General features: G+C 40.4%; 1 protein-coding gene across 4 annotated transcripts in view; it reads left to right on the forward strand.

Annotated features, from left to right (window-relative positions):
* Positions 1 to 14,484, forward strand: part of LOC141767644 (carboxyl-terminal PDZ ligand of neuronal nitric oxide synthase protein-like) — a 207,012-nt gene extending 192,528 nt beyond the window's left edge. For 3 of the 4 annotated variants that reach the window (XM_074635139.1, XM_074635140.1, XM_074635141.1), the window contains 3 exons: positions 5,299 to 5,495; positions 5,665 to 5,789; positions 9,598 to 14,484. In XM_074635139.1, the coding sequence (XP_074491240.1) occupies positions 5,299 to 5,495; positions 5,665 to 5,789; positions 9,598 to 10,240 (965 nt within the window). In that variant the 3' untranslated portion in view covers positions 10,241 to 14,484. The remainder of the gene's footprint in view (positions 1 to 5,298; positions 5,496 to 5,664; positions 5,790 to 9,597) is intronic. The other variant, XR_012593904.1, reaches the window with a different exon arrangement.
* The last annotated feature ends 13,381 nt before the right edge of the window (positions 14,485 to 27,865 follow it).

Here is a 27,865-nt window from a genome sequence, read left to right on the forward strand (position 1 = left end):
AGCCGCAGAGGTTCTCTAGATCGAAAGTCTATTCAGCTTCTATAGTCACTCTGATTACAGCTTCTTTTTCTAACCTCTGTCTCGCTACAAGTACAGGTTTTCAAATTGGGAGGCTCAACCGTGAGACGTGAGGCAATGATACCGCAGGACGCGAAAGGGACAGGTGCATACTGGTGCTCTGAAAACAACAGGAAGGTAGTTATTGTAGTTTGCCCCCCTGATTTGGCCCCATTTAAGGTACTTAAGCTACCTCTTCTCTGAGTTATAACTCAGTCGACGCTGAACACACAGACATGACAAGCATATTTTTAGATTCAGTGTGACTACTTCACAAGGATATCATTATTTCCGATGACGACTGTGAAGAAATGTCCATAAACTCGCTTAGAAATCAAAGAAAAGACTCCTTTTAACCCCAGAACTTGCCTGAGAATAATCACATTTTTAAGGTTTCTTCAGTTTCAAAGTAATCCAGTGATAGCTGTCTGTACCTCCGTGGGTATATTTCACATAGGAGGTGATGATATCTAATTCTGCATACTTTTAATGATGCTAATTTGCCAAAATGTAAACAAATATAGGCTTGGGGCTCAAATTGTAACCTACAACTAACTCTTTGTGTCCATGGCAAAAATATACTTACTGGGCTGGGGGTGCAGTTGTCTCAATTTTGTCCGGCCAACGGTGTCAGACACTGAAAACCCCTGCTCGAGTGTATACTTAAACTGACAGTAAACCATTTTGCCAGTTCTTATAAAAGATCTTTTATTTAACATGTTTTTATTACTTTATTTCTTGTTTTGTGAGCTGCTCCTCTGGTTTTTGTTGTGGTGCAACCGTGTCCATCAATGCCACAATCAAAAATCAACTGATTTTGATATGCAAATTGGTATTTTTAAGTGTGCCTCATTTTTTTAAACTTTCTGCACACTCAAATGATGGGTATCTTTGGTAGTGTGGAACGAGGAAACAGTGTTGTTTTAGTGGTTTTAACAACCTCTCATTAGGTTAATACTTAATTTAATTCACAGTGATTCCTGAGTTTCAATCTGAATCTGTTACAGTCCAGCTGCATCACACTGTTTGATTTAGAAATGTCTTCATTGAAATATTACCTCTGCTGAAGTTGCAGTGTGGGGTGATTTAACAATTACTTCTCTAATGTTAATGCTTCAGTAGGCAAGAAAATCCACCTGTTTTCGCCAGCCTAAGTCACAGTGGGGCTGAGGACATAGATGAACTGTTTGCCCAAATGAAATTCTCACTTGTGAGCGGCAGGCGCTGCTGGGAAATCTCAGCACAAGAAGTGACAAATTGAACAAAACGTCCGTTAAACAGCAGTGAATGAGCGTCCTGTCAGGAGGAAACAGGACTCACTTACATCGGATCTTTCAATTTGTGGGTATTGGAATAGCATTATCTCTAGAGAGGAGTGGCAGTGCCTTTTATTTATGATTCAACCCACTGAGGGAGAGAAAGGAGGGTGTTCGCCAGCCACTGTGACAGACTGAGGAGCTTTAGCTTCACGAGGGGCCTCTCGTCTAACATTTCCCTGAGCGCTACCTGGTGGTCACTTTAAAAGCAGCCAATTTGAGAGAGAGAAATGTGGAGGAGGAGGAAATTAATTAAACAAGACAATTCAAAGGAGTAGCCTAAAGCTGACTATGAAGAACATTTAAATGTACGTCTTCTCTAAAGCGGTTTGGCTTGATTGTGAGATTGGAAGAGGAGAACAGCTTGTGCTTTCTGTGTTAAACTGAATTCCTCGCATTGTTGTTCTGTTTTTCAAATTTCCCCAGCGGTTTTACTTGGAGTTGTTGATGTAAACCTACCTGCTACACTAACACTCACACAGCTTACACAGGCAGACTTCAAATCAGTTCCTGGAACTCACAAGATTCTTCCAACTCTTGCATAAAGCAAGCTAGATATCTAGATAGAAAAGAAAATTGTTTAACTTTTAATTAGGGCTGTCAATCGATTAAAATATTTAATCGCGATTAATCGCATGATTGTCCATGATTAATCATGATTAATTGAAAATTATTTGCACATTTTTTATCTGTTCAAAATGTGCCTTAAAGAGAGATTTGTCAAGTATTTAATACTCTCATCAACATGTAGTGGGAAAATATGCTGCTTTATGCAAATGAATGTATATGTTTATTATTGGAAATCAATTAACAACACAAAACAATGACATATATTGTCCAAAAACCCTCACAGGTACTGCATTTAGCTTAAAAAAGATGCTTAAATCATAACATGGCAAACTGCAGCCCAACAGGCAACAACAGCTGTCAGTGTGTCAGTGTGCTGACTTGACTATGACTTGCCCCAAACTGTATGTGATTATCATAAAGTGGGCATGTCTGTAAAGGGGAGACTCGTGGGTACCCATAGAACCCATTTTCACCCCTTTAAAAATGGCCATGACAGTTTTTTTTCTTAATGTTATGTAATTTTATGTAATTTTATTTAACGTAATGTTTAAGAAATTTGTGGCGTTAAAATGAATTTGCGTTAACGCGTTGTCGCGTTAACTTTGACAGCCCTACTTTTAATGAAAGAAATAACATCAAAGTAATCGCTTTATGACTCTTGTTAACTTGCTATAACTTCAATATCACTCGTCTTTTGTTTTGGATTTCATGAATGGTATATTTCTAAACGTCACCTCCTTCACTGCATCTCACTTTGGTGGGGACGAACTGACCTCCAGTCCTTGTGTGTATACTGGCATTTACACACAGCACTTTACTCAACAGACACCATATTTGCATTCGTTTAGAGTACACAGAAGCCTTAAGAGCAAAGAGCTTGAGAGCTGGCTCAGGGACAGTCCAGCAGAGAAATGGTCATAATAGTGATGTGTGTAAATGAGCCAGACTGAGACACCCGGGCTCATTTCCAAACAGCAGATTTTACTTTTAGGGCAGCAGCATGGGATGCCAGGAAGACATGTTAAGAGAAAAAGCAGCCAAACAGTAAATGTTTTGAATTATAGAAACAAGTCGCTGATCACATTGTTAGACATGTTGCACAAACAGCTTCCCCTTCTAGTGTCCTTCATGAAGCCCTCCAAGGGGCGTACTACATTACAAAGTCCACCCAGTACCTTTCCATTAGGCGTTAAAGTGGGAGGAATACAGTATGTGGCCTTGTCGTCTGGTGGATCAATAAGGATGTTTTATAGCCTGTGCAATGTGAAACCATTGATCGTGAGATCACTCGATGACCTTGATACAGTCAGTAGCCTACACCCTGAATGACCTTGGCAGACAAGCAGAACATTGAACAAAGAATGTAAATGAAGTGCCTTTTGTATCACAAATGGGCAATATACATATAGGCATACTGTCCTCTCAGTGATTTGTGCTAAAATATTAACGAAAAGTATGAAATACTCCGATGAATACAAGGCTGTTGAACATTTTCTTAGGTTTAATCACTATAAAACTGCGTTGAAAACATAACTTGCTAACAGAAAAGAAAAGTCAAACCAATGCACATTACAATGATGCATGTAAGATGCCAATTTTTAACCAACAGAAACTGCTGAAACATATGGCAAGCAATCATTGCCTCATTGTATTTTTAACCTTTATGCAGTGTTTTGGCTTCAAACTCATGGATGTATTATTCTAACTCTATTATCTGGATCATATTTCATCTTACCTCCACACCAATACAGTCTTACATTTTAAATGCAGTGCTATTTTCCAATAGTCTAATAGCACTAAGGCCATCTTCATACATACATACAGTACATCACTACTGTGTGAAAAGACGCAGCTGCATTGACACAGTGGGAATGCCAGCGCAATATTCTGTATATTATAAAACACAATGTTCAATGCACTCAAACAGATAGCAGAACAGGTCTGAATGTAGCTACCTGCACTCACAGAAACACAATCTACTATATAATTACATTAATTGCCAGATCCACTTTTGTTTCACTTTGCACCTCTCTGCTGTAGCAATTGATTTGAAAAAGTGCCTGCATGCTGCAAAGTAAATGTATCTCTCTGTTCTTCTCTCTCTCTTTGTCTCCTTGAAGCTACTCTAAATGCCCTCTGTATCACGTTGATTCATAACATAACATTTCCTCACGCCTCTGGCTAATGTGCTTTTGTAGATCTCTTGATTGGTGCAGCCAAGTGAATTGCTTGTATGTGCAAAGTGAAGTCAAGGTTGGCTGCTCAAACCCTACTTTGACGCTCCATCTGATTCCAAATGGGCGATATTTTTTCTCCATTTATCTGGCCAAGACAACGTTCCTTTCAGATATGTGTATGCAGGTCAAGGCTGCACCCATTGCCTCCCCTGACTTGTCTTTTTTGCAGAAGACATGAATCAGCTGCATTTTAAGCAGAAACCGCTCAATAATCTGCTTTTTTAGAGGTAAAATGATCTGAAATCTGATACTTTTATGTCCCATTAAATGCCTTCCGAGAAACTTTTCTCTCCAAGAGGTAAGATCTTCTGTCTTAAGTGGATTGCCACATAAGTTCCCCTTTTATGTTTTGCCGTTTCTGATCCTGCATTTTTTGTTCAATTTCTGCTTCATTTTCATCAGTGTTGTTGCTGTTTATGTGCATGCGTTTTGTTTAATATATTATTTCGTGATCATTACATACAGTGTTACTGCACTGCCATCTGGCCCTCACATGTATTCTCATGAAATGCCTTTGAATCGTGCTGCGATGATGCAACATCAGTTTGTTTGGTGCAAAGCTGCAGTGACGCCAGAGAGACATGACGTAGTCACTTAAAGGAATACTCCATCAACATTTGACCTTTTGAGTATCAAATACCCGCTCCCCTTTAGGCTCGAGAGGTGGCCTTTAAAAGTTTGTTGTAGATTGCTTGTGGAGGATCAGCAGCTGTAGTCAGCTTTGATTCACAGCAGTTTACAATGGATACCAATTGAGACCCAAAAACTCCAAAGTATAGTATATTCCAAACAATTGTTACTCCGCCAAAAGTTGCTAAATACACTACTTCTAGCAGAGCTTCAGTGATATAACGGGTGATAGGACAGAAATAGTGTATTCAGCAACGTTGTGGAGAAACTACGAGTAACCAATCAACAGAATTCCTGCATTTTTAATGGAGTACTCCTTTCATTTCCCTTCAAAGAACTGAGTTAGTGCATCTCATTCTCAAAGCAAACATCCCATTTGTATTGTCTACTGCTTGATCAGTCTGCAGCTTTGCAGCAGCAGATTCACATCTTCTGTTAAATCCTACTGTGTATTCACTTCTCCTGTCTTCTCTCCTTTTTTTCCCCAGTTGATCAAAGTATGTTTGAGAACTCCATTGCCCAGCAGCAGAGTCCACAGACTTCCAGGCCAGGCCAGCCCTCTGCTCGACGCACACCAGCATCAGCTAATCATAGCTTGGGGTCCAGCTCCGTCGACTCTCCATCCTCCGGAGGACAACAGAGGCTTAAAAATGCCATTAATCTGGGCAAGGCTGTCGGCGCAAAGGTTGGCACAGCACATCATGTATTTTCTTTAACTTTTGATATTTGGGCTGTAAAGTTAACTTCATTACTAGTGTTGCATCAGTTGAGCTGATCTGATTCTATCTTTCCTCTATCTTTGCTTCTTCCTTTCTGTCTTTCTTTTTTTTCTTTTCTTTCTTACTTTCTTTCAGGTCAATGACTTGTTAAGAAGAAAGGAGCCCAGCCACCTCGGGGACATCGGGGTTACTGAGGTCAACAAGAACGCTGGTGCCGTGTGGAGCTGTATGGACCAACTCAACCAGACCACTGCAAACAGGTACACACACACACACACAAACATATCTCCTTTGTATTTAAAGGAACCAATCGCTCTCTAAACTTAAATGCGAGGGGCACTTGCCACTCACCGGGCTGGTTGGGTTATTCATCTCTGGGAGCCTAATTGTCCCTGATGAGGATCGGGTGTGTGAAGCCTATATCTACCCCTGGTTTCCAGTGTTGAGATGCTGAATCACTGTCTCATTGTGAGAGTGTGTTGGCAGAAGTTACCACGTGAACCTCACATCTGCATGATTTGCTCACCTTTCTCTGTTTGCTCTTGGAGCTTTGTGTGTTAGAGTGGGTTGGGTCTGTGTGGCCTGGCTTCTCAGTTTTGACTTGGCATTGCTGCCAGTGTCTTTTTCTTTAGTCAAATTCACTCTGTGTCCCGGAGAGTTTATCCTCTAGTCAGCTACTCTGCAGTGGTGTTTAGGTTTACTATTCCCCTGGTCCGCAATTGCGTCCCACTCCCTGTTACCCTGACATTAACCTCCTCTTAACTTAATGTTAACCCTTATCCTGAACACAAGATCATCCCAAATTAATTTGCAGACTTGTGCCTCAAAGGTTGCTTGTTTGATTCCACATATTGACCAAGGGGCTGATCACACCGAGGCGCGTCGCTATAGGTGCGGCCGCTTCACAAACGTCTTGGCAAAGCGTGTCGGCACGTCTCAGTGTGATCAGCCCCTAAGGCCATTTGGTTTTCCTTGAACCTCTCTGATTAAATTAATCCTTTTTTGAGTGCTTTCGTACTGTATGTAGGGGTGGGTATCGTTTAAAAAAATTACGATCACATGTGCAATAAATTGAAGAATGCTCGCAGTGATTGGCTGCGAGCAAAATAGTCACCTTTTTCTAGATCCAGGCACAAAAAAGATCATTTGCAGGTATGGTTTGACTGGAGAAGTTTCAATACTACTTGGCACTGGGTTGTTTCGGCCGATACCTTAAAGGTATCAAGTACCGATAACCAGCCCTAACTGTATGCATTCATTTAATAGGATGAATATGTAAAAATCACAAAACTTTCCTAGGCCACACATTCAATTTAATGATAAAACCACTGGAGGACATTGTCTTATTGTAGGCAAAAAAAAAATTAAATTACCTGTGCTGTCTATCATTGTAAATTAGGCAGAAAAAGATTCTTCCTGTGAAATGTGGGTTTAAATTAATAATGACACATCAAAGGTGCCTGTGAGACGATGAAATTGAATAAGTCTGAACTTTTCAGCTTCTTATTCTGTCAAAATGGAAATGCCTTTTCATTGTCTATTCATTACCTGCTGACGTGCACACACTCATACATCCAAGGTTGTTTCTGTGTGTGTGTATTTGTTCCAGCAGCATTGATCTGTTGTCTTTCCAACTGAAGATCAGTCAAGCAGAAGTCATTTTCAGCAGCTCTGCTCCCATTCATCTCCATGCACTGGACTGTGAATAGATTTAGTTTCATTTACCAGTGATGATCTGTAAAGATTTTGCCTGACCGTTCCGACCGGCTGGTCGGAACGGTCGGAGCTAAGAGATCTTTTTACCTAATAACTGACTGACTCCCCTTTGTTGAAACCTGGATGCATGAGATGAAATGTGCAGAGCCCAGAACATTTTGGAGCTTGTTTTTTGTCATCTGAAAATGAAAGCAGCGTGACCTCATTAATCATTTTATGAATTCCAGTATCTGGATAGTTTCATTCATGACATTATCAGAGATTCGGCTACATCGATACCACAGATCCGACCCAAATTCTGCATTAAATTCAGAAAAAAACAATACAGGTAGCAAAAAAAATGATCTTTGATTTCTATGTAATGCTCTCTCAGCACTGTTGTACCTGCAGCTTGTGTTTGCATATCAGTGTGTGCAACCCGCTCCTCACTGTCTACTGTAGACCGCAATACGCTCCGGACTAAAAACGTATCCGTATCGCTGCCTGAGACATTGTTTCTGTGGTATTTCTGATTTAATATTTGAAGTGAAAATTGAGGAAATAATTGATTTATTTTAGTCAAACCAGATGTTATGTATTATTTTGTTGTGTATCTATATACGTATTGAATCGCCTGAAAAGCAAATATACACGCCCCTATTATACACACATCAGCCCACTATATTAACACCAGCCTACTGTTCATACACATGAAGCTGAGAAGTTGACTTTCTAGTTTCCCTTAACAACAAAAAGGTATCTGCGCTCTTTATATTCTCACAGCAGTGCCTATTGAACTGAACTGTCTTTGAGTGCATCCCCGTCAGCTCCCGTGAACGATAATGCGGCGGTAATAATAAGTTCTTTCCCATCGCTGTTGGATGTAGCCACCATTGTAATTTTCTGCCATTGTGGGGAACAGCTTGAGAAAGGAGTGTGTTTCTGTAAACACTTACAGTGCACGATGAGGAGCCATTAAATCGATCACCAGGAGTGAAAGTAGATTTAGGTTCTTGCTGGTACCATCCACTTTCCTCCACCCACACACACACAAACACATGCTCCCATCACTTACAGTTACACGCTCTAATTGGTAGACAAGTGTAGATATGAAGTCTGAGTACGGCTAAATTTGATGCCTTTTCACCAACTGTAATTGTAAATGGCTACAACTCTGTCTAATACAATCAAGGCAGTGCCTTAAACTTGCATTCTTTCTAATAGCCAGCAGGGGGCGACTCCTCTGGTTGCAAAAAGAAGTCTGATTGTATAGAAGTCTATGAGAAAATGACTACTTCTCACTTGATTTATTACCTCAGTAAACATTGTAAACATGAGTTCATGGTCTCAATCGCTAGTTTCAAGTCTTTTTCAATACAGCATGATCTTCATTTAGTAAATTATGGTACCTAAAAAAGGCCTAAAATGTCTTATTCAGCGTTCGGTCGTACTTATCTCCACCCTCTCGTGTCACTTCTGGTTGCAAAAAAACAATATGGCGGCGGCCGAAATGCCGAACTCGATGCTTCAAAACGGCAGTCCATAAACAATGGGTGACGTCACGGTGATGACAGTATGTCCACTTCTTATAAAGAGTCTATGCCTCTTACAGACATCAGAGTGGTATCGATCTTCTCATCTAACGCTCTGCAAGAAAGTGAATAAGTGTAAATGTTGAAGTGTAAATGTTGAACGTTTCCATGAACAACTGTTTTCACTGCCCGGTGTGTAGACCGCAATGGAAAGCACTGTCAAGTCATACAAACTTAATAAAGGCAAAAAAATAAATCTGTCAGGTTTAACACACTCTCACACACAATCGGCAAACTCGCAACAATTCAGTGAAGTTGCATCAGTTCCTTTTAATGAAATAAAATAAAACCGAGGACATGGTGTGTGCTTTCCTCTACCAAAGTTGTGAAATACAAACTGTAGTTTCTCTTGTACAATTCAGTAGGTCATCAATTCACTGGTACCGTGGATGCCTTCTAGTATGGTCACGTTTACTAGAAGAGTCCAACTGAACAACCTGCTGCTGTCGTATTCATGCCTTCGTGTGATTATTTTAATGAAAGCTCTGAGTTCAAGAGTTTGTGATTTTACTGATATTCATTCTTGATTACTTCTATTGTCAACTCTGAAATATAAAAGAGAAAGACCTAAAAAACTTCAACACCAAGCGTATACTTTACTTCCCATGCTGAAAATAAAACCTCACAGCGTTTGAAGGCAGCATGTGTAACAGTACCAAAACTTTTGGTGGGACAGTATTTACTTTTAACCTTTCTCTGTTAGACTTAATTTTCTCCATGTCTCTCTCTTTTCCCTCCTTTCTCCATCCCTCTCCACCTGCCCTTTTCTCCTCTCCTCCAGTCACATCTCCTCCTTTGACTCCTTCCCCCGGTTGGACCCACCACCACCATCGGGGAAGAAGCGCCTCCCTCGGGCGCTGAAGACCACCCAGGACATGATGATCTCCTCTGACCCCGTGGTCTCCTCTCCAGACCCCACCGACTCGTCCTCCTTCCTCTCTTCTCCCGACAAGACGCCCCTCATCGCCAAGGCGGAGCTGAGGAACAGCGAGCAGCAGCAGGGCGAGAAGGAGGGCGGAGGAGGGTCAGAGGAGCTCACGGTCTCAGCAGAGAAGAACGTCGATTCTGATTGTTGGGAGACGGCAGGAAGCAACGGCAAAGTTGATGGAGTGACAGGTGGAGAAGAAGATGATGTGGAAAGCACTGAAGGAGGCGAGGAGGAACATCAGCCCCAGCTGCAGCTCTCTGTGCCAGACCTCATCAACAAAGATCCCCCCATGCTGGAGTCAAGAGCTAAGCCCTATGACATCTGGCAGAAGGCGCCAGGGCCGGACTCCCGGTTGGCCTCCACACCCCGCAAAACTCCCTGCCGCATCAGCCTTGGAGAAGAGATCCTGCTGGGGAACGGCGCCCCCTGCAGTAAAGGCACCGGAGTGAGCGCTGAGGACTCGGAGCCCCACCCGGACCTGCTGTCGTTTGAGTAATGAGCAGAACCGGGGTCAGATACCAGCTCAGTATGTCTCGAAAAGTGTGGAACTTTTGCTCTTCATTTCAACTCAAGAGGTAATTGAAATAGACCGAGAAGTACTGCGGATCAAATATTCACTGCCACTTTTAAATATTTAACTCCCTGCTCCAGGGTTCGCTTTCGGAAAAGGGAACAAGGGCTTCCAGGAATCAGGGCAGGGGTCAGGTCTGTTGCTTTTTTAACATTTTAGCAACTTTTTAGATAGTTTAAATGTCACGGTGATACAATCTGGCCTTCCAACATGACCGACTGTCACTACCAGCTGCTTCCTAATGATATGAACTCTAAGCTGACCAGCACCACATGATGGATAAGTAGCAAGAGAGAACATGTTTTGGAGGTGAGGGTTCATTATGGTGCAGTGAGAATTCAAATTTCTTTTTAACATTTCAACAATGGAACATAAAACTATTAAGGAATATAATTTTATCACAGTATATTTATCATGTATTAGCTCTCTAGCAAGGTTTTACAACAGTAACATGTCATGTCTGCTTTAGGAATGCAATACTACCAGATAATGTCATAATGAATGTAATTAATGTAATGAAGTATCCCTTTAAATGAGCTGAAAATGTTAAATTGTTAACGAATTACTGGGGAGTGTAAAAACAACTTCATACTGTTCCAGAAAAAGTAAAACATTATTTCTTTACATCTTTTAAAGAATATATGGGTTGTACTATTGCTTATCGGCATTAAGTTTTATATTATCTCATTAATTTCAAGACATTTTTTCAAAGCATTTAAAGGGATATTTGATTCACGATTGTCACACTGTAAGTCTATATAATACAAAAGCTGCTACAACGAAACCAATTATAAACTGCAACTAATATCAGTTATATAGCAATGAAATTTACATTCAGTATAATTAGAATAATTCAGTTTTAGCAGATTTTTTTGTCAGTGTAATAGTATTTCCAGCATGGAAATGTCTTGGAACGAAGGAAACGAGAGAGAGAGAGAAGAGGCTGAACGAATGCGGACGTGTTAGAGATGGAAAGGTGTTGGGGGAGTTCACTTTCAGTTCGGTCAGTGCAAAATGGCTCGCAGCACTTTTCTGCCAGAGTTTGTGAGGACTGGAAGACTTTTGACCCGTAGCTTCATTCACATTAAATCGTTTGTGACCCCCTTTTGATCCAGTAGGAGTTTGAGAACTTGTCCCACCTGCTTTTGGCATGGACTGTGACCCTGAACATGACCTTTTAAAGCCCTAAGCCAGTACGAATATTGATCAGCATCCCGATCAATAGGTTACTTTTCTTTTTTTTCTTTTTTTTTTTATATTCAAAAAAAATAAATAGAAGAAAATATATGTAAATACAAATTCAGTGCAATTCCAGGTGCAAAACAGATTATAAAAAAAAGTTTTTGGTACTCCAGAACAAACATGATATGACACAATGTGCTTCTTGCTGGAAGTATATTCTGAACTCTGTCCAGCAGAAGACCCTGTTTACAGTTAAACTGTGAACTAACTAAGCAAGAAACAGAGAGCAGGACATACAGATACTAATTCTAAAAAAAAATTCACAATCATAATCACAAATGATTTTTTTTGGCGCTATGCACCAGTAAAAATTATCTCTTTAATGAGCAAATAATTAGTAGAGACAAAACTGAGCAATTTCTGAAACCATATTCAGGTTAATTACATGAGCGTATCTCTGGCCCAAGATGAGAATGGCTTCCAGGCTTCCTTTCTGCTGACAAAAATTGTCTTGTGAGTTGGCTAAACTGAAAGTAGATTCTTATTACACCCCCCCAAAAACCCTGACAGCGAGTGAGGATGAAAGGATGGATGGGCGGACAGGCGGCATGTGGAGGGCGGGCTGGTGAAAAGTTGTTTTTGAGCAAAAGACAGAGGAGATAATGAGCTGTCGACAGAGACAGATGAAAGAGGTGTATTTTATTCAAGCGAATCATTAAGTGACGGACCAAAGACAGGAATTAGCGGCTCAGTCAGACAGGTTGTTTTTGTCATATTGTTACTGAGTGAAAAGAGAAGCAATAATTCATACAGAAGGTATTTTTTTCTCCTTTATTTTCACTTCGTCTGTCAATGAAAAAGTTAAAAACCAAAGTCAAAACATTTTAAACAATTTAATAACAATTCACGCGCTGGAGATCTAAGTCAGGTGTGTTCAGCTGCTTAAAGGTGTGCTGACATTAACTGGAAATAACCTGCTCTTGGATCAGTCGGTCTGCTTCAACCTCATCAGTGTATCAAGCAGCAATGGTTGTTTTAGCACAGTCTGTATTTTTACAACATCTGAGCATCTGTTCCGTAAATCTGTGCGACTGAATTAAAAGTCACTTTAGACACACATGGAAAGCAAGCATGCAGATCCTAAATCCCGACCCTAAAAATAACCCGTTTTTCTGTGAGATCCTGAAGTGGCCTCAATAAGCGACCACTGTGTCAGTGCATGGATTTCCTGACTTCAAAAAAAGAGCACAAAATTCCCAGAAGACACCGAGACGGACACAGAGCCAGCTGTAGTTGCGGTCAGGTCGTGCCCGGCAGAATGGGAGGAATGTGGAGCTGGACTCTTGTTAGAGAAAGGGAGCTTTGTCTCTTTCAGTCCATCTCCTGTCTCCCTGACGTTGTCTTACAAGTATCCCCATTTATTTTACAGCTGGAACCAAACATCTGGAGTCCCCCAACAAGACAAACACAATTACAAACATAGTTTTCCCAATTACCTTTATCGAGCAATCCTCAGACCTTTCTGTGGACAGTTTTTTTTCAGTCGGGTCTGTGGATTGCACAGAGTGCCTGTTTGTGGAAACACATGGTGCTAGTTGAGTTTTTCAAATGTCATGTTTGAGTGCTTTGAGAGCACCAACTCCCCACTGTATTGTGGTGTCAGATGTTTTAGCAGTGGATATCCTCAAAACAATTTGCATTGCGAGATAACACGTAAGTGAGAATGTTTCGAGGTTTGGGTGAACTGACCCTTTAAAATCGGGGCAAGAGTGTAACAATGTTATGGAAATGAATGTGCTAAAGCAACCAGAAGTAGAGACCTAAACTAAGTTATCTGGTACTGATAATCACCATAAATTACAGACAACAAATAATCAATGCACCCGTATTAAAAAATAGGGCATAAAAAAAAATTTTTAAATCTTTTTGATGCTTCAGTTCTGTTATTACTAATTGAACTCAAAGATCTTAAAGCCCTTGAAAACCTGATTTATTTTTGTATTTCTCATAGCATTAAATATTAATGACTAAATGTGCAACAATCAAAGTTAAAGTTTGAAGAAAAAAAACACCTTTTAAGTGTTATTTATTAAGAGTTTAACACTCAAAAGCTCGGTGGTTGTGGTTTGATCACATTTGACTGATAGTGCTGGCAATATAAGCAAAAGAGAAATGTCTTTTATTCCTTCTTTCAGTGATCAACCATGTGCACATTTAATGACCATATAACAGTCTAATCAGCTGAAGAAACAAAAATACAGCAATCTCTCATTGGAAATGACCAAAACTATTCAAACTTTGGTAGACATTTTCTGTTCATAATGGACCCCATCACACAAAGTAGCTTTTCATGTTTTATAAAACTAAAAAAAGTGTTGTGTTTTGTAATCTGTCTGTCTTCTGAATCTCACGTATGTTCTAAGCGACGCTGAGGTTGTTTTCAGGATTCGGGTGATATGAAAGTCTGTCACTCAGCACAGAGATAATTGCTACACACCTGGATAAACCAGGTATCAGAGAGGTTAAACCAAACACACACACACACGCACACATCAGACTGACAGCAGCTGCTTGTATTTAGTCAGAGGCTAAAAGCAATAAGATGAGATGAATGGTTGCTCAGAAGGCGTCCGACTGTCTGAAATGTCTTGTTTCTTTCCTTTTAGCAAAAGAGTGTAAAGAAAAGAAGCTGAATGCATTTTTAAGACAATCAGAGCAACTCTATCCAGTTATCATGCTTCCTTTAAAACCACTAAAGTAGATTTCTATTGTATTTTCTGATGAAGGAAACAGTGTGTACATTTTATGGAAATATTCTATCGCTCTTTTTTTACGATATCTGTGAATATGCAAATTGTGTCTCGCTCTAACAAATGAAGGAAAGTGATTTATTTTGATATTCAGTCATAGAATCTAGTTATGGCAATCTGTGTTATTTAGTTGCCTCAATTAATTTGATAAAAGAAAAAAAATGATCTTGCTTTCTATTTTTTATGTTGTCGAATCTTTTGTTTGTCTTTGTTAGTCGACATCATTTCAGCAATTATGATGAATGAAGGAAGTTAAGCGCTGCACATGAAGGCTTTTTGAAAACAAGGCATAAATGGACCGCTAAAGCAAACCCGGGACTTTATATCGATTTATATCTTAAAACTGCTGCAAATTAAATCTTACATTTTTTTATGTGATGAAAATATACTACAAAAATCAAAGTGAATCAGTGATTTTTTCTGTTTTATTTTCCTAATGTATCTTTTTTTAAAGTGGGGATGTAATAACTCCTGTAATGACTGTAATCTTTTTAAACAAAAAATAGACCTAATCATGACCTTGTTGTTTTGTGTTTTTTTAAAGATTAATGTGACTTTTTTTTTCTCTGTATAGAAAAAAAGCCTCTCTTCATTTATTCTGGGCATATCCTGTCTTTTATGTCTTTCCTTCGTCTCGTTCCTGCATCGTCGTCGCCAGCTTCCCGCTCAGTCCTGGCCGCACACTTCCTGTTTTGACGGAGCTGATGTCCTTGTCAGTTGTTGTTTTTTTCCATCTGAAATCTGTGTCACTCTTCAGTATAGATGGGCCCTTGTGCGTCTTCCCTCTGTTTGATAGATCGTCTGCTTTTAGAGAACCGAACACTGAGAGACGGCGGCGGTGGCAGGAATTCAGGAGTGGAAGCTGCTCTGATGTTTAATTCATCTGTGTTTGTCCTAATTCGTGGAAATCCTGGTCTTCCTCTTGGCGTCTCGGAGTGTCGCCGGCCTCGTGTTTGTTGCTGTGTCGCGATGAGCTGAAGCCCGTCATGATGAGTAAAACAGAAGAAGAATCCAAGAATGGAGACGACTGACTGCGAGATGAGGCTGTTTATTTGCCCAACTTCCACATCAGTGGTGTAAACAGCCAATCAGCTAAGACACACAGGCCTGTCACTGTTTAATAATTCAAACATGATGCATTTATTCATTCTCTACAAAGGATTTGAGGCTTCTATGCATAATAAATCATCAGACAGTTCCTGAAGCAGGCTGGATAAAGTTTGTACAGCCTAAAATTGTTTAAACAACTTTCTGTATTACATTTCCCAATATGAGTTTCTTGGCCAATTTGTGGAAAGTCCCCCCCCCCCCCCCCCCCAGTTTGAAGGGATACTCCAGAGATTTAGTACTGGACTGGAGTATTGGACTTTAAGAGACTTGTAAAAGGTAGATTTATAAAAGAAAAAGAGGAGGGTCAACATCAAGGCAGCAGAGGCCAAAATATCCTGACTTTTAGTCCCTAGCATCGGTCAAGCTCCAAAAATACTGGATCCTTCATTTACCATCATGCAACTCACAATAGCATCTTTTATTAGACCCTTACTGACATGTAAATCATGTCTTTCAAACTCCACACCTCCAGTTTGTAACGCAGACTTACTGTTAACAAAATTGTTGTCTTCAAGCCATAGACTGTATAAGAAGTGGACGTAGTCACCGTGACGTCACCGGTTGGTTTGTGGACTGACGTTTTGACGCCTCATGTTCAGCATTTTAGCCGTCGCCATCTTCTGGCGTATTTTGCAACCAGATGTGACACGAGAGGATGGAGCTAAGCACAAGTAAAACTGAATGTGAGGGAAAACTTCAAGAGGGATTTGATCAAATTGTTCAGGGATTAGATTTAATCACTCACAAATTGGCATCACTTAAGGAGCATGGAAATTAAACAAGATATTAATCTGTGAGTGCTGTAGCTAAAGATGTCAGTGTGTATCTTAAGGTTTTTAATATCTATAGTTTTCATAGTTTTGTACTTTTAAGATTTAACAAATCCTAAAAGAGTAGCTGCATCCAATTTGATAATCCTGCTCTTACTTCCATCTAACAGGCCTTTCAACATGTTTTTCCAGCTTGAGTTGAACAAAATTATACTTTGACCCCATGCTGACCTCCACAACATGTTTTTTTTCCTCCTTATTCAAGATCTTCCATGCTCTTTAAAGCCCCAAAAACACTTGGACTGGCCCTGTATGATATTTTGTGAGGCGTAAGTACATTCTTATCTATGCTCCACGACGTGTTGTTATTTATGTCATAATGATATTTATATGAGTACCAAGCAGAGAGATATCTGACAGGAAAATTAGCAAAGCAATCAGACAGCCTGCCAGAACAAATTAAATGAGCTCTTCGATGAGTCGTTTTCAGAGCAGCGTGAAAATGAATAATTAGATGTTCTCTGTGATTGTAAGAAATAGGCCCCATACTGAGTGTGAGGTTGTCTCCGAGGTTGTTATGTCTGTGCAATGTATATTTACGGAATGCTATTATGTGATGATGCACCCAGCATCGTAAACACCGTGCCCACCGCTCTCCACGGGCTTTCTGCCGCCCAGAAAGAGAGAAGGAAGCCAGCGCACCGAGGTGAAACACCAGATGAGGAGGTGAATGTCACACTGATGTGAGGATGGGAACAACAGTATAACTCTAAATGCCATGAGTGAGCTGTAGCCTACATGTGTGTTGGCTAAGACTGGAAATACAGATGAGGAAGTAGAGTTGAGACGGATAAATTTCAAAAGAAAAACTTCCTGTGACCTTCTCACCGTGCAGATGATTTTTGGGTGCACTACTAACTTAATGTGGAAAGTCTTTCCTAAGTTTGTAGCAACTTCTAGCTAGTTTCAAAATAGTGATTTACTAAATCAGGTTGCACCATTACAACTTAAGGATGTCTTAGGATTGACTGTTATTAGGAAACAACTGTAGTGCGTCCAGTCAAGCACAATAAAGAAAACAAAGCAATGGTCCTTTATCTATTTATGAATACATGGATAAATCTGTTTGTTTCAGAGTTAGTCGTATTTATTTAGTTAAGAATTTGAAGGAAACATCCAATTAATCTAACCTAATGTTTTCAGCATTAGGGTACATTTTGAAATTTGAAGTAGGCCTATTGAGATTTGAGTGAATGCAATTTAGTTCTCATCATTATTATTATTATTATTATCATTTATTATTAAATAAAAAATATTTTTGATCCATTGTCAGGTCAGATATGTCTACCATGGGGGCGGCTGTGGCTCAGAGGGTAGAGCAGGTTGTCCACCAATCGGAAGGTCGGTGGTTCGGTCCGGGTGACATGTCGTTGTCTCCTTGAGAGAGACTCTTAACCCCAAACCCCAAAGGCATAGCCATCGGTGTGTGAATGAGTATTTAGATAAGATCCTGATTGGCTTAGATCCTGATCCACCTTAGCAGCCTCAGTGTATGAATGTGTGTGTGAATGGCTGAATGCTGACATGCCTAGTGTGAAGTGCTTTGAGTGGTCGGAAGACTAGAAAAGCGCTATATAAATGCAAGTTAATTTACCATTTATCATACTCTTCCATCTACATGGCTGACAAAGTGGTACTTCTGTCAGATGGCTAATTCTGAAATCTACATAACAGTTACATCAGGGGCAGTTGCCTACAGTAGATGTAAATATAAAGGCCTGTTTAGTACAGTAACAACTAATGTTGTCTATGTAAGAACTAGATTGTGTGTTGCAACCGGTTTTGATTTAGTGATGTGCAAATCTCCAATTAGTAAGCACTCAGTTTATCATCATTACTTTGATGAATTATTGGTGTTGATGCTGATTCTGGGGCGTTAAAATCACAGATTGTCTGTGATTTCAGTTTTCAAAGACTGTGTCGAACAAGCACTTGTTTGATACTGGTTGTAGATCAGTTTCATACAAATTACAATCATTTTTTTTGTGTGATTTCAGTAATGACAGTTTTAGGCTTAAAAAAGTCATAAAGGATTACATAGGCTACAGTATTCAGAATACGGACGTAGCTACTGACGGCTTAGTCTCCCCCTGACTAGTGTTAATATTTCTTGAGTTTTCTTTTGTGCCCACTACAGGTACCACCATCACCCAGAACACCACCACTCACCTATCCATGGTTTGTCACCCTCTCTCTCTCTACAGACAGCACTCTCGACCCTCAGGAGTCTGCCGGAGCATTAGTCACTGCAGGCTGTCAGGATGGACTTCTTATCAGGTTTATAGATCAGCAGGGGCCCTGTGTTTGTGTACCTATGTGATAGGGACAACCTGAGAGCCAATCTAGCACCATAAAAGCCTCAAAACAGCTTCACCCACTGAAACCAGACTCTAATCATCAAAGCTGCTGCTGTAAGCTGACAACAACAACAACAACCATGTGTTCTACCAAAGCCTTGTAGATCATTTCAATTTGTATAAACCATGAACAAAATTGGGGGAAATAAACGACAGAAGCAGCACAAACTCCTCAATTTGTTTTTGTAACATTGTAACATTGTAAACATGGGTTTATGGTCTCAATCGCTAGTTTCAAGTCATCCTCAATATAGCATGATGTTCATTTAGTAAATTATGGTCCCGTTTAGAGTCAAATAGACCATAAAGCAGAGTATGCGTTGTCCAGTGTTGTCCGTGTTTTGGTCTTACGACTTTAACCCTTTTCACAGTGTTTTCAGTTCATGAAATTTAATTATAACCTATTCAGTCGTACTAAGCTCAACCCTCTCATGTCACTTCTGGTTGCAAAAAACCAAGATGGCGTCGGCCAAAATGCCGAATTTGAGGCTTCAAAACGGCAGTCCACAAACCAATGAGTGACGTCACGGGCACTACGCCCACTTCTTATTTACAGTCTATGCAAAGTCAGTTGTAGCACCTTAACATCCTGTGCTGTGATTGAGAGTGCTTGAGAAATAGTTAACAGGCGAGCAGAGAAGTCAAGTTCCAGTGAAAGAAGAAGAACAAATGCAAACTTCACCAAACCATAAGAAAAGAAAAAAAAGAGACTAAACCTAAAAAGCCTATGAAAAAAATTTCCATGTCTATACGATTAATAGCATTAAATAATATCCCAATGTCAAATCCATTCAAACAAACATATTTGGAACATTTGGTGTCTGGATGAAGAAACTAACAAACTATAAGAAGAACCTTGTCTGTTATTTTTCGTATATTAGGACACCTCGTTGCGTATTATCACTTTTGTAGACTCTCTTCTGTTGTAGTCTCATGTGAGGGAAAAGGTGCCGGTTCAGCACACTAGCCTCTCCGAGGGCTACTAGAAGAAAAGTTGTGTCAAACCAGCTGCAGGCATGACATAGAGACCACCAATGATCTTACATTTTTATTTTTGTGTCGCTGCCTTTGTTTGCCCCCAGCTCAGATCCGGAGGAAGTGTCAGAAGTCCCTCGGGTTTCCCTTCCTTTCCTTTATTCTTCCTCTTCCTGCTCCTCTCGTCCTATCTGGCTCTCTCTCTCTCAGACAGTAATTACTCCCATCTCTCACAGCTCAAGTGTTGCTGCCTGACTTTGACTTTTGTTTTTTTGTTCACTCATGACTGACCAAAAGACAGAGTGTGAGTCTTCAGGAAAAAAGGGTATGCTGTGTACATCTAATTTACAGCCTCGTCTCTCATCCTTACCTCATCCATCCATCCATCTGTCATCTAGGGGGCTTTTGCAGCCTCTCAAAGCCCAGACAGGGCCTCCTTTATGGGAGGAGGCTGTCAAAAGAAAGCCCTCTAAACAGGATGGGAGTGGTGGGATGTACAGACAGACAATCAGACAGACAGGTTGTTAACTGAGGCAACATTACCTCTGTCTGTGCAGTGAAACATGGCCACAAGGGCTTTACTGCAAAAACAGTTATTTTAACAAGCCATTAAATGCAGTGTTTAAAGCTTACTTTTCCTCAGGGAAGCGAAACAGAAATCTGTCACTTAGGTGTGGGTTTTTTTTATGTTTCCAATGCAAATGTCTTATTTGGAGTCATGTCCCCACAGGAGGGAAATGACTGATTTTTTGTTATTTAAAAAAAGGCTAGATATGAAGCCTGAATTAGACTGAATGCATTTTTTTTTTCATTTCCATTAGTCTGGGTTCCCTGAGGAGCAGAGTAAAAACAATCAAGCGCCTTACAAAAAAAGCAGCAGAGTCGGTTAATAAATCGACTCACCTCTGGAGCAGCTTTCAGAGAGCAGCGTGCACTTTGTGTTTTACACATGGAGGTAAATCAGATGTTAAATGCTGCAGAGCTGAGCTGTTATTTTTTACTTGTCTGCTCTTCGTTGAAAAAGGTCACCTGCTGTATGGATCACACCAGGCTGCACATAGTGTTCAATCTACTGACATGCAGTGCTACTGGTCTCACTTAGTGATTCCACAGATGCTCAATAGTGGCTCAACGTTGGCCAGCGGCTTTCCAGTCCAGAAACCAGATTACCCACATCCTTAAATACAGTTGTAAATACGTAAGTGCTTGCCTACTGTCTACTAACTTGTCTACTGAAATATGTTGTTCCTTGACTTTGGAGAAGCTTCCTGCAAAGTCTGTCAATGTTAATACTCACTTTTTTTTGCCTTTCCTCGATTCTTGATTCTTTACATGTTGTGGTGTGTAGGCCTACACTTTGTGGTCCTTGTTTTAAGCCATTTTAGCACTGTGATGCCAATGGAGTGCTACAGGAATGACTCCTAAAACCCAGAAATGAGTTAGCATTTTAACAATTCCAGTTCACTCGCCTGGAAGTCAATGGATTATTTGAATGTTTTTTAGTTAGATGCCTGAAATAAGGTCTGTGGTTAACACATTTTAACATTTTCTTCCACAATATAAAATACTTCAGTAAATATCCCTCTCGTGAATTTTGAAGCTTTTGTCTTAAAAAAGTCGGTTCCTAACAATTGGCTAAATGACACTATAAATTTCATTATATGCCGACTCGTCCGCCGTTACAGCCTCGTCGTTGTGTATCCTCGTCCTTGTGCTCATACGACCGTGGTGTAGTTTGTTTATATAACTTTTTATTTTGCATTCACGCTTCAAAAGTCATACAAGTAGTGTTCATTTGTGAAGATTATCTTGCTGAATAAAACTTTTAAGTATCACAAACGTGTGTTTGCCACAGAGTTTATTTTCTGCAATAATCTAAAACCCAATGGAAAAATCCCATTGGCCTTTTGTTGAGGGAATCACAGCGATGCTAACTTCCTGGTTGGCCTACGAAAATTACGTCAACCCTGACGCACTGTACATCGACTGAAATATCCATTGGATGGATTGCCATGAAATTTTGTACAGACATTCACGTTCCCCTCAGGATGAACTGTAATAACTTTTTATGAAGCGCCATGATCAGTCTCAGCTGTGCTTTGTGTTTAGTACAAATGTCAGCATGCTAACAGGCTAAACTAAGATCTTTAGCATACTTTAACATTGTCATTGTGAGTAGCTGATGTGAGCATTTAGCTCCAGTACAGTGCAGCCTTACAGAGTCTCTAGCATGGCTGTTGACTTGTTTTATATGCCAATGTTCACAGTTTTAAAAAGTTCTATATAAATATAATTACTCACTGAAATATGAAGGCTAAATATGTATCTCAGAATATACATTGCAAAAGAGACACTTTATAGTAGATTTATCATCAAACACTTCCTAAATGTATCCAAACTTCCATATGATCACAGTGATGAAATGCTGGTCTGAGGACACGTTCTTCAGTTGGGCCCAAAACTGGGACAACCACTCTGCAGCCTTTTCATCTTGACTATGACAAGATCTATTTTTTTCCTGGGATTGCATGGAAAAAGTGCTTTTCAGTCATTCCTTGTGTGTGGCTCTCACTGTCAGTACTCACCACACACTGCCTCTATTTATCATACAACATATCCTTGATTGTAAATAAATAAAGTTTTTGAGAGATGTAGGCTGTCTATATTATTTGAAACCATCATCTTTGTTTACTATAGCCACATGGATACCTTCTCTAGCTGCTACCCAGCCTAGTCAATCATAATGGCTAAACAGTTCCATCTAGTGGGAAAATTAATTTATTACATCTTTAAAAAAAAGTGACCCAATGACCCAGATTAAGACACCAAGGCGAAAATAACACATTTATACTGGATGAAAAAAATGCATGGTTTTTGCCCAAAAATGCATGTGATTATCACAAAGTGGGCATGTCTGTAAAAAGGAGACTCGTGGGTACCCATAGCACCCATTTTCATTTACATGTCTTGAGGTCAGAGGTCAAGGGACCCCTTTGAAAATGGCCATGCCAGTTTTTCCTCTCTAAAATGTAGCCCAACTTTGGAGCATTATTTAGCCTCCTTCCCGACAGCATGACATGGTTGGTACCAGTGGCGGCCGGCCAATAGAGGGCACTGAGCCGGACAGCCACACACAACAAAACATTACAACTACTACTAATAATAATAATAACTAGAAAATTTCGCAAGAAATTTTGACCAATGTGCCTGGTGCTTGGGGATGGTTGGGGGGGGGGCAGATTCAGACTGTCTGAGGTCCATAGTGAGGTCATAACTGTAGGCCCTTTCGCTGCGTGCGTGTCTGTCAGTGGTTGCCATGGTGATTGGGGGGCCGTGAGGAGTGTTTAGTTTCCTGTTAACATACAGTAAGAGTTGAGGGATTTTATTTTGAAAAGTAGGTGAATACCTTTGCCTTGTGCTTCTATGCACACTGGAATGATGGGACCACTGAAGAAGGAGGTGCAGATGATGTTGGACATGGGAGTCATTGAACCATCCAGAAGTGAGTGGTCAAACCCCATAGTGCTTGTTCCCAAGAAAAATTGTACTCAACCTCGGTTCTGTTCAGACATGAGGAAACTGAACAGTATTTCCTGTTTTGATTCATATCCCATGCCCCGTATTGATGAGCTGCTAGAGAGAATCGGGAAAGCCAACTACATCACAGCATTAGACCTTTGTAAAGGTTACTGGCAAGTGCCTCTTGACCCATCTTGCAAAGAATACACAGCGTTCCAGATTCCAGGGATGGGCTTGTTCCAGTACACTGTGTTACTCTTTGGCCTTCATGGCGCACCTGCGACCTTTCAAAGATTAATGGACATTGTTCTTAATGATTGCTCCAGGTTTTCAGCTGCCTATCTTGATGATGGATGAAGGTTACTGGCAAGTGCCTCTTGACCCATCTTGCAACGAATACACAGCGTTCCAGATTTCAGGGATGGGCTTGTTCCAGTACACTGTGTTACTCTTTGGCCTTCATGGCGCAACTGCGACCTTTCAAAGATTAATGGACATTGTTCTTAATGATTGCTCCAGGTTTTCAGCTGCCTATCTTGATGATGTGTTAATCTACAGTGAATCCTGGGAAGAACACTTGCAGCATCTTGAAATCGTCCTAAGCAAGATACAGGAAGCTGGGCTGACCCTGAATGCAAACAAGTGTTCCTGGGCTCAGGAGGAGGTGAAATACCTTGGGTACCTGGTCGGCCGTGGGCAGATAAGGCCACAAATAGAGAAGATAAAGGCCATACAGATGATTCCAAGACCCCTGACCAAGAAGCAAGTGAGATCCTTTTTAGGACTGGTGGGGTGGTACAGAAGGTTTGTTCCCCATTTCTCTACATTGGCGGCACCACTCACCGAACCAACAAAAAAATCAACCTCGAAAGTGATATGGAATGATGAATGTGAACGTGCCTTCCAGGCATTGTTGGCAACGCTGAGGGAGGAGTAGCGCGGCAAAAACCGTAAGAAGAGGAATAGTAAGACTTCACTAGAAAATTTCGCAAGAAATTTTGACCAGTGTGCCTGGTGCTAGGGGGGTCTGAGGACCATAGTGAGGTTAGAAGAAGGGGGATGATAGGCCCCATAAAGTCCCAAATCTCGTGACCTGTTTAAACTTTTAATAATTTTTCTACGTTAAAGTATGGCGACTCTGTATTGCCCTGAAGACGAGTGTTTTTGAGCTCTCTTCACGTCGATTTGCCACTCATTCCTATGGAGCAAAGAAATCGCGCTTTTGCGCGATTTTTTCAGAGACCGCTACGCGAATCTCTTAGTCAGGTCATAGCACACCATTCCCGATCATTACGCACGTTTTGATGTACTTTTTTTACAGGTGTTGGCAACGCTGCCGGAGGAGTAGCGTGCCAAAGTTTAGGCAGAAGTCTGAATAAGAAAATAAGCCCGACGAATAATAGACCAGTGTGCTTTGCACAAGGCTTTGCCTTGTGCTTCTATGCACACTGGAATGATGGAACCACTGAAGAAGGAGGTGCAGATGATGTTGGACATGGGAGTCATTGAATCATCCAGAAGTGAGTGGTCAAACCCCATAGTGCTTGTTCCCAAGAAAAATTGTACTCAACCTCGGTTCTGTTCAGACATGAGGAAACTGAACAGTATTTCCTGTTTTGATTCATATCCCATGCCCCGTATTGATGAGCTGCTAGAGAGAATCGGGAAAGCCAACTACATCACAGCATTAGACCTTTGTAAAGGTTACTGGCAAGTGCCTCTTGACCCATCTTGCAAAGAATACACAGCGTTCCAGATTTCAGGGATGGGCTTGTTCCAGTACACTGTGTTACTCTTTGGCCTTCATGGCGCACCTGCGACCTTTCAAAGATTAATGGACATTGTTCTTAATGATTGCTCCAGGTTTTCAGCTGCCTATCTTGATGATGTGTTAATCTACAGTGAATCCTGGGAAGAACACTTGCAGCATCTTGAAATCGTCCTAAGCAAGATACAGGAAGCTGGGCTGACCCTGAATGCAAACAAGTGTTCCTGGGCTCAGGAGGAGGTGAAATACCTTGGGTACCTGGTCGGCCGTGGGCAGATAAGGCCACAAATAGAGAAGATAAAGGCCATACAGATGATTCCAAGACCCCTGACCAAGAAGCAAGTGAGATCCTTTTTAGGACTGGTGGGGTGGTACAGAAGGTTTGTTCCCCATTTCTCTACATTGGCGGCACCACTCACCGAACCAACAAAAAAATCAACCTCGAAAGTGATATGGAATGATGAATGTGAACGTGCCTTCCAGGCATTGTTGGCAACGCTGAGGGAGGAGTAGCGCGGCAAAAACCGTAAGAAGAGGAATAGTAAGACTTCACTAGAAAATTTCGCAAGAAATTTTGACCAGTGTGCCTGGTGCTAGGGGGGTCTGAGGACCATAGTGAGGTTAGAAGAAGGGGGATGATAGGCCCCATAAAGTCCCAAATCTTGTGAACTGTTTAAACTTTTAATAATTTTTCTACGTTAAAGTATGGCGACTCTGTATTGCCCTGAAGACGAGTGTTTTTGAGCTCTCTTCACGTCGATTTGCCACTCATTCCTATGGAGCAAAGAAATCGCGCTTTTGCGCGATTTTTTCAGAGACCGCTACGCGAATCTCTTAGTCAGGTCATAGCACACCATTCCCGATCATTACGCACGTTTTGATGTACTTTTTTTACAGGTGTTGGCAACGCTGCCGGAGGAGTAGCGTGCCAAAGTTTAGGCAGAAGTCTGAATAAGAAAATAAGCCCGACGAATAATAGACCAGTGTGCTTTGCACAAGGCTTTGCCTTGTGCTTCTATGCACACTGGAATGATGGAACCACTGAAGAAGGAGGTGCAGATGATGTTGGACATGGGAGTCATTGAATCATCCAGAAGTGAGTGGTCAAACCCCATAGTGCTTGTTCCCAAGAAAAATTGTACTCAACCTCGGTTCTGTTCAGACATGAGGAAACTGAACAGTATTTCCTGTTTTGATTCATATCCCATGCCCCGTATTGATGAGCTGCTAGAGAGAATCGGGAAAGCCAACTACATCACAGCATTAGACCTTTGTAAAGGTTACTGGCAAGTGCCTCTTGACCCATCTTGCAAAGAATACACAGCGTTCCAGATTTCAGGGATGGGCTTGTTCCAGTACACTGTGTTACTCTTTGGCCTTCATGGCGCACCTGCGACCTTTCAAAGATTAATGGACATTGTTCTTAATGATTGCTCCAGGTTTTCAGCTGCCTATCTTGATGATGGATGAAGGTTACTGGCAAGTGCCTCTTGACCCATCTTGCAACGAATACACAGCGTTCCAGATTTCAGGGATGGGCTTGTTCCAGTACACTGTGTTACTCTTTTGCCTTCATGGCGCACCTGTGATCTTTCAAAGATTAATGGACATTGTTCTTAATGATTGCTCCAGGTTTTCAGCTGCCTATCTTGATGATGGATGAAGGTTACTGGCAAGTGCCTCTTGACCCATCTTGCAAAGAATACACAGCGTTCCAGATTCCAGGGATCGGCTTGTTCCAGTGCACTGTGTTACTCTTTGGCCTTCATGGCGCACCTGCGACCTTTCAAAGATTAATGGACATTGTTCTTAATGATTGCTCCAGGTTTTCAGCTGCCTATCTTGATGATGTGGTAATGTATGTCGAAAAAAGTCATTGTATAGTATGTCGAAAGTAGGATAAAAAAAGTCTTAGTATAGTGTGTCAAATAAAAAGTCATAGTATAGTATGCTGAAAAATGAGTAAAAAAGTCAGTTTAGTTTGTCGAAAAAAGTCAGCATAGTTTGTTGAAAAAAAAGTAATCGTACATAGAAAAAAAGATGAGAAGAATTCATAGAATAGTGTCAAAAAAAAACTCAGTATGTCGAAAAATTATGGTATAGTATGTTGAAAAAAGTCATAGTGAAGTATGTCCAAAAAAGTCATTGTATAGTATGTCGAAAGAAAACAGTTTAGTATGTAAAAAAAAAAGTCACAGTATACTAAATTATGTAGCAAAAAAGTCATAGTATGGTATGTTGAAATAAAGTCATAAAGAAGTCATAGTATGTTGAAAAAAGTCGTACAAAGTCATTGTATAGCATGCCATAAAAATGTCATAGAAAAGTAGATAATAAAAAAGCCCTAGTACACTGTCGAAAAAAAGTCACACAATGTGTCGAAAAGTCATAATGTATTATGCTTAAGAAAAGTCATTATAAAGTGTGCCATAAAAATGTTACAGAAAAGTAGATCATAAGAAGTATGTCGAAAAATGAGTCATAGTAATATTAATGACAATATATAATACATTTTATTTAGGAAGCGCTTTTCAAGAAACTCAAAGAAACTTTACATGAGTCAAATTATCAGAAAGAAAAACAACAATTCTAAAAAGTTGGGTTTTGATTTATGATTTGAATGTGGACAGGTTGGTGCACCAGGTTATGGTAGTAATAGTATAGTAAATCGAAAAGGTCATAGTACAGTATGTCGAAGGTAGTACGATATGTTTTTGAAAAAGTCATGGTATAGTATGTCGAAAATAGGATAAAAAAAGTCTTAGTATAGTGTGTCCAATAAAAAGTCATAGTATAGTATGTTGAAAAAAAGATTTAAAAAAAAAGTCATAGTTTAGTTTGTCGGAAATACATTACTGACTTTTTCTACATACATTACTTTGAATTTTTTTTTCGACGTAATATACTATGACATTTTTTTTAATAATTTTTCGACATACTATACTATGACTTTTTTTTTTCCACATGCCATACTATGACTTTATGAAATTTTCGACAGA

The sequence above is a fragment of the Sebastes fasciatus genome, chromosome 5 (genome assembly GCF_043250625.1).
Source record: "Sebastes fasciatus isolate fSebFas1 chromosome 5, fSebFas1.pri, whole genome shotgun sequence".
Taxonomy (NCBI): Eukaryota; Metazoa; Chordata; class Actinopteri; order Perciformes; family Sebastidae; genus Sebastes; species Sebastes fasciatus.